The 7,350-nt window shown below is 35.8% G+C and overlaps 1 protein-coding gene across 1 annotated transcript in view; it reads left to right on the top strand.

Moving 5' to 3' along the window:
- The window catches only part of prmt6 (protein arginine methyltransferase 6), a 1,579-nt gene extending 762 nt beyond the window's left edge, over positions 1 to 817 (top strand). Inside the window, exon 2 of the mRNA XM_052113516.1 lies at positions 40 to 817. Within this exon, the coding sequence (XP_051969476.1) occupies positions 40 to 665 (626 nt within the window). The 3' untranslated portion in view covers positions 666 to 817. The remainder of the gene's footprint in view (positions 1 to 39) is intronic.
- The last annotated feature ends 6,533 nt before the right edge of the window (positions 818 to 7,350 follow it).

Genomic DNA, 7,350 nt, shown 5'->3' with positions numbered 1-7,350 from the left:
GTGCGAATATGCGAATATAAAACCAACTTTACCTAAGTAATTCTGTGATCTTCGCCCGGGATAAGTGGCTCAGACCCGGTGGCCTTATATTACCATGCAAAGCGGATCTCTACATCGCTCCCATAAACGATCTAGTAGTGGAGGGCAGGTTGGATTTTTGGAGCACCGTTAAAGGACAATACGGCGTGGACATGTCATGTATGACCGATTTTGCCAGAAAGTGCATCATGAACAAAGACATCACTGTGAATCCGGTCACGGTGGAGGACGTGCTCTCTCATCCGTGCAAGTTTGCCGAGCTGGATTTGCACACGGTCACACTCGAGCAGCTCAAAGATGTTCGGGGTGTGTTCAGCTGTAAGTGTTTCGGGTCGTCTTCCATCCACGCGTTGTGCGTGTGGTTCACAGTCACTTTCCCGGCAGAGGAGAAGGCCCTGGTGCTCTCCACATCTCCCTTTAAACCGGAGACGCACTGGAAACAAGCGGTGTTGTATCTAGATGATGCTGTGGATGTGATGCAGGACACTAAACTTGAAGGAGAGATTAGTTTGTACCCCTCTGAAGAGAACTCGAGACACATATGTATCCGGGTCGACTATGTGATAGGGGAACAGAAAAAGCACTCCAAGATATTTTCTATTCCTGATCAATATTTAGAAGTTTAACAGACATTTGGACTTTTTTTTTTTATTTCACAGAATAACTTCCTTTTTGCCATGAATGGTACTGTGTGTGAAACTGTAAATGTTAAGTGTCTGGAAAAAAAAGTTCAGGTTTGAATTTTGGACAACACACAAAGTTAAATAAATAAACAGTGCCTGCCAAGCTCTCTAACTTTGTCTTTCTATACTACAGGTTCCTTTTAAACAGTTTACATCCTGTGTTTAGCAAATGTTACTCAATAGTTTAAAATCCAAACCACCTTTGCAAACATATACACCCTGCTTGCGAAGAACACAAACTCAATGTGCAAACCATTCATCCTATATTGGCCCAGTTAGCATAAGACATCAGCTACAAACATGGTAATAATCTACTCACTCGTGAAGTGACGATCTCCTCTCAGAAGGCCACTTGCAGTTTATGAATGAGGATTAGGTCCTAGGGCATTGCAGCCGTAGGGGACGTGAGGGGGTACGTCCCCCACGTTCTTTAAAAAGGTGATTTTGTCCCCCGCACTATTCCAAGCTAACCCCATAACAAGTCCAAATGGTGGATTTGTATACAGTATTCTTTCCGTTTTGTTTCTTTGGGTTGATTGAGCAACCATTCAGCCAATCATAGGTGAGCTTCATGAGCCGAAACATCCTTTACGTAATAGACCATCAGTCAGACAGTCTAATCAACGTGGCTCCTTTAATTTCTAGAAAGTTGCTTTCAATAATGTTCAATTATCCATGTTTTTTATCGGCATTGGTGTTGATTTAAATTAATAATCTATAGAGGAGGAACACACAAATGAGCGTTATCTATTGGCATATCGTTCTTGATTGGCTGGATTACATGAAATGCACTGCAGAAAAAAAACAAAGGACAATCCTTCTTTTAAGCACACATTGTAAGTGGCATTTATATCGGCGCTTGAGTCTTCATTAAGTTATGCTTTTTACATTATGTTTGGAAGGTGAAAGTTTGGATGGTGTTTTATTGGCAACTTAAACAGATTTTTAAATTTGTGTTAAATATGTAAAGCTATATATAATATCAGCTCCTGTTTCTTCCTCTTCTGTGCAGTCAACAATTTGTAGGAAAAAAAGATAGATCTGCGGTGCTCTTAGAACACATGCATTTTAATTAAGTGAATAGATGTGTAGGCACACTTTTTATACATGAAAATATACAGATGTTATTGAAACTCATAATTTTTAAGACTATTATTGTTGTCTTTTGATAAAAGTCATGCTCAGCACCTCTCAAACTGCAGGGAAATGATAGATTTTCTTTGTTCTTATAATGCTAAAAACCTCTAACAAAGCCTCTTTGTAGGTCTGTAGTAGGCCTGTCACGATTACTGAATAACCATCTGATCACATTTTAATGCCCAAATATGGGAATTTTAAGCTACTGGTAATGTACTGTATAAATGACATGAACTGTGCATTTGTGTGTCATTCAGTTGAACTGTGTGTTCGTGCATCACTGAGCCGTACCAGGAGGTCAACCAGCTCCTGTCCTGAAGAGTGCATGAAGCGCTCTGATGCGTGCTTTCAGCAGAGGCACCAAACTCCCACAAAAATATAAATTAACTTTGAAATTAGAAAGTAGAAACTTTGATAGTGAATGTAAAACGCTCCAGTTTCACTTTAAATTGTCGTGGAATGGCAAATGTTCCTGGTTCATGCATGTTAATGACACACAGTGACAAAGAGGAGGAGACGCATGCCAACTTCTGTGGAGTGATAAAATTATGAAACAAAATCTCTAATGTTTTTCTTTATGACAAATAGCGGCTTGTGGGTTTAATCAGAGCATTAAAATAATGTGCAATGGTGAAGAAATAAGGAAACAAATATTTTAGCGTTGCATAATATAATAAAAAAAACAATATAAATTGAATATATATATATATATATATATATATATATATATATATATATATATATATATATATATTATAATAAAATATGAGTTCAAAAGACATGTAAATTTAAAGTTGACCAAAAAGAGACATTTTAATTCGAACACATCATAGTCTGTAGACATAAACATTTTAAAGCATTGAAATTTTCTTTTGACCTTTGATTCAGTGACTAGAATATAATTTCACACGAGACTCATTTGTCACCTTTTGGCATCACCAGAAATGGTCACTGAATCATTAAATGGATCTGAACAAATTTTGGTGAATGTTGTCAAAACACTTGTGCCATTTGGATACATTAAAATCCCACAATGCATAAGCATAGAGAAAAAGATTTAATTTTGCACAATTGTTATTAATGTAATTGATTAAATAATGTATTGAGGACCAGCTTGTGCTCATGTGTGAAACAGAAGCAAGTGCTCCACAAGATGCTCTTAATTTATTCAGCTAATTCTGCAAAATATTGCAATTAATTTGCAATACTTGAAATTTAAAAAAAAACTACAAATATTAAAGTAAAAAAAACATATATATATATTAATATAATACTTATATCATGCTTATAAGTATATATTAGTATATACTGTAATATATTAATTCTGCACTGCAAGTGTTGGGTCTGTGCGAGCCACCTTCTGACAGCTGTGTTCCCCCCACATTTAAAATGACTGCCTACGCCCCTGGCTTTAGTACAAAGAATATACTGTATATATACTTTAACATATAAACAAGATATTTTCAATAATGTCTCTTGACAATGTAACATAATGGCTGGTTGTTTTGGACCTTTGAGGTTTCAGTCCGTTCTTAAAGGCTGATACATTTGTGGTGGTAAGTAGTAAATTGTTTGATGAGCATCCTTTTACATCTCAAGGTCTCTGAAATTCAACTGTTCAGAGCTCATTCCTCATTGTCCTTTTAGTATCTTAAGATCAATTACCTATTGACCCAATCATCACTGCTCTGTTTTATTAGCGATGATTTGGATTACCATTGAATGCAGTTGGGATACAAGAAGTTACTCATCCTCAAAAAAGGTAATTTTTCATATTTATGCAACCTAATGTTGCTATGTCATAATTAATTGGAACGATTTGTCATTAGCATGCTTTCAGAGTCACAATTATTTAAATGTATTCCATTTAATACCAGTAGATCTATGTATCTCACTATATTTAAGAATTAGTTGTGCCTAATTGAATCCTGCTATTAATAACTGTGTAGACAGTAAAGAGCAAATTAAATCAGAGCTGTGTCTCTGTCTCCTAGACAGCCCCAATAAGTTTTATTCACAAAGGCATATCATTTTATCCAATACATCCCACGGTATGCTAATGATGTTACAGTAAATATACAGAGAAAAATCATTTGCTGTTTTCCAGTTACAGTAACCAATATTTATTTTACATCTTCTGAGAAGACAAATTGGAAGCTTGTTATTGACAAATCCTAATTTAGAAGATTCCAAGGCACTAGGCGGATCTCCGTGGCCAAGTGACAATATGTCATCATTATCATTAGCAGGCCAGTTTGCTTTCAACAACAGTAAAATAAGCCACAACCCTTCCACATGGGCAATGGATTTTAATGAACAGCATCTAAAAAAACAAAAAGGGTGTTTTTATTTTGAAGTGTTATTTTACTAGAAGAGTGGAGGTTTTGATGTATTTGAGGAGATCAGAGTTTGAGGAACATCATCTGCTGCTGTGAATATTACCTTCTCATCCCAGTAAGCCTCAGTAAAGGTGAGAGCTGGCTGGAATATAATAATTCATGACTAAAGTGCTCAATAAAAAACATGTTGAAAAAGTGGCAGGCTTTGTCTTACAATGCATGTGAATCGATATTGGTCACAAAATTGTACTATTTTAGTAATTGAAATTCACTTGTGACAAATTTTGACAGTGCTCATCTTTACTTTGAAAAAAATGTATGATTATTAAATGTCTTGTTTTGCTTAAAAGTTCAAGACATTCAGAATTGATTAAATTAAAGGGATAGTTCACCCAGCAATTAAACTTTTTCATAATTTGCTTATGTTCTAAACCCACATGGCTGTCTTTCTCCCATGAAACACAAAGGCATAATGTCAATGACTGCCTCAGTAACCTTTACTTTCATTATATGAAAAAAGAGCAGTGTCAACATTCTTTAAAATGTATCCAGGTTTGTTCCACGGAACAAAGTCATATGGATTTGGAATGACAAAATATTAAGTTAATATTATAATTATTATATATTTATATTTATATAGCCATGATGCAAATCCTAAATAACTGCATTTAAGTCAAAATCATAAGACAAGGCACTAAATTTGTCCTTAACCTTGTTGGGGAAATTTCTGCCTACAAATCTTACTTTGAATCTTTTTCAATCATGTTTTTTGTTTTTTTTGGGGGGACGGACTATGGCCCCATGTATTAAACTGAACAGATGACCACCATGCTGGAAATCTGTTTTTAACTTTTGATGGTCTATGTTTTAATGTGCAAAATACATCTACCACAGTAAAGTCTTTTATAGATCAGAAGAAATTAAGCTTTAACATGACATTTGAAAATTAGACCAAATATTGGGATGTTATTGGTGTCTATAAAATAGTTAAACCATCTGTGGAAGCACCTCTCTTCACAGTGATCTCTCTTCATATTTCTTAGCATGTGACAGATATGCACTGGATGAAACAGATGAAACTCAATACTCACTTCAGTTCTGAGAGACAGTGATGAGCCACATGATAGTCAGTCATCAATTCTCAGATAACTGAAAGCTATGACAGTACGGAAGGAAACTCATCTCCGACTGGCCAATGGAGTCACATGATTGTCCAAATCAGTTGCACTGCAAGCAAGCAATTGAAGTTTCTGATAGATTTTAATATGCATGACTATGCAGGATATGAAATAGTACGCACAGAGAAAGCAATTTAAGTCAGAAGTTTACATACACTTTGTTAGCATTTTGTATCGTTGCCTTTATATTATTTAAATTGGGTCAAAACGTTTTGGGCAGCCTTTCACAAGATCCTCACAATAAGTTGCTGGGATTTTGGCCCATTCCTCCAGACAGAACTGGTGTTACTGAATCAGGTTTGTAGGCCTCCTTGCTCGCACATGCTTTTTCAGTTCTGCCCACAAATTTACTGTCAGATTGAGGTCAGAGCTTTGTGTTGGCCACTCCAATACCTTGACTTTCCTTAAGCCATTTTGTCACAACTTTGAAGGAATTCTTGGGTAATTGTCCATTTGGGAGGCCAATTTGCAACCAAACTTTAACTTCCTGGCTGACATCTTGAGAAATTGCTTCAATATATAGACATATTTTTCCTTCCTCATGATGCCATCTATTTTGTGAAGTGCACCAGTCCCTCGTGCAGCAAAGCACCCCTGCAACATGATCCTGCCACCCCCATGCTTCATGGCTGGGATGGTGTTCTTCAGCTTGCAAGCCTCACCCTTTTACCTTTAAATATAACAATGGTTGTTCTGGCCAAACAGTTACATTTTTGTTTCATTAGACCAGAGGATGTTTCTCCAAAAAGTAAGATCTTTGTCCCCATGTGCACATGCAAACTGTAGTCTGGCTTTTGTATGGCAGTTTTGGAGCATTTTCCTTGCTGACAGACTTTCATGTTATGTCGATATAGGACTCATTTTACTGTGGATATAGATACTTGTCTACCTGTTTCTCCAGCAACTTCACAAGGCCCTTTGCTGTTGTTCTGGGATTGTTTTGCACTTTTTGCATCAAACTAAATTCATCCTGAGCAGAAATTGGAATTTGGAAATTGCTCCCAATGATGAACCAGACTTGTGGGGGTCCACAATTTTTTTCTGAGGTCTTGGCTGATCTGTTGATTTCATCCACAGGTACACCTCCAATTCAGTACACCTCCTATCAAAAGCTAATTGTCTAAATGCTTGACATCATTTTCTGGAATTTTCCAAGCTGTTTAAAGGCACAGTTAACTTAGTGTATGTACATTTCTGACCCACTGGAATTGTTAAATAGTCAATTGAAAGGGAAACAATCTGTCTGTAAGCAGTTGTTGGAAAAATTACTCATATCATGCTCAAAGTAGATGTCCTAAACGACTTAGTCAAAACTATAGTTTGCTAATATTATATCTGTGTAGTCTTTAAAAAATTAGTTTTAATGACTTCAAGCTAAGTGTATGTACACTTCTGACTTCAACTGTATAAAGGATATCTATTGATTTTTTGAAAGTGTGTATATTTATGAGGCCTACAACAACTGATATGCAATGCAATATGTATTTGCATGTATAGATGGCCTATAATTTAAAATAATGTATTTTGCTCACAAAGGTCCAATATTTGTCGTAATGTACAGCTGAAAAAGACTTGTCAGTTGTTGACTTGCAGAGTGATGGTGAGCTGAACTGATTTTTTTTCACCCCAAAGGCTGTTTATTCCATACCCCATTCAGAATTCAAAGCAGTGGCCTTTAAACGAATATAGGATTCAATACAAGTCAAGCTCAATCAACAGCATTTTTGGCATAATGTTGATTACCACAAAAATACATTCCAACTTGTTGATTACAACGAGGCACTTACAATGGAACTGAATGGGGCACATTTTTAGAGGGTTTAAATACAGAAATATGAAGCTTATAATTTTATAAAAGCATATATTAATTCTTAATTAATTCTGTTAAAGATTGTTTTATTTATGGTGTAAGGTTGTTTATTTTGTTGTTTTTGCGGCAGACTACTCTTATAGGTAGATTAACTTAAGTTATAA

Source organism: Xyrauchen texanus, chromosome 41, assembly GCF_025860055.1.
Source record: "Xyrauchen texanus isolate HMW12.3.18 chromosome 41, RBS_HiC_50CHRs, whole genome shotgun sequence".
In the NCBI taxonomy this organism is placed as follows: Eukaryota; Metazoa; Chordata; class Actinopteri; order Cypriniformes; family Catostomidae; genus Xyrauchen; species Xyrauchen texanus.
Note: the sequence above shows the minus strand (reverse complement) of the source record. Positions and strands in the feature narration are given on the sequence as shown.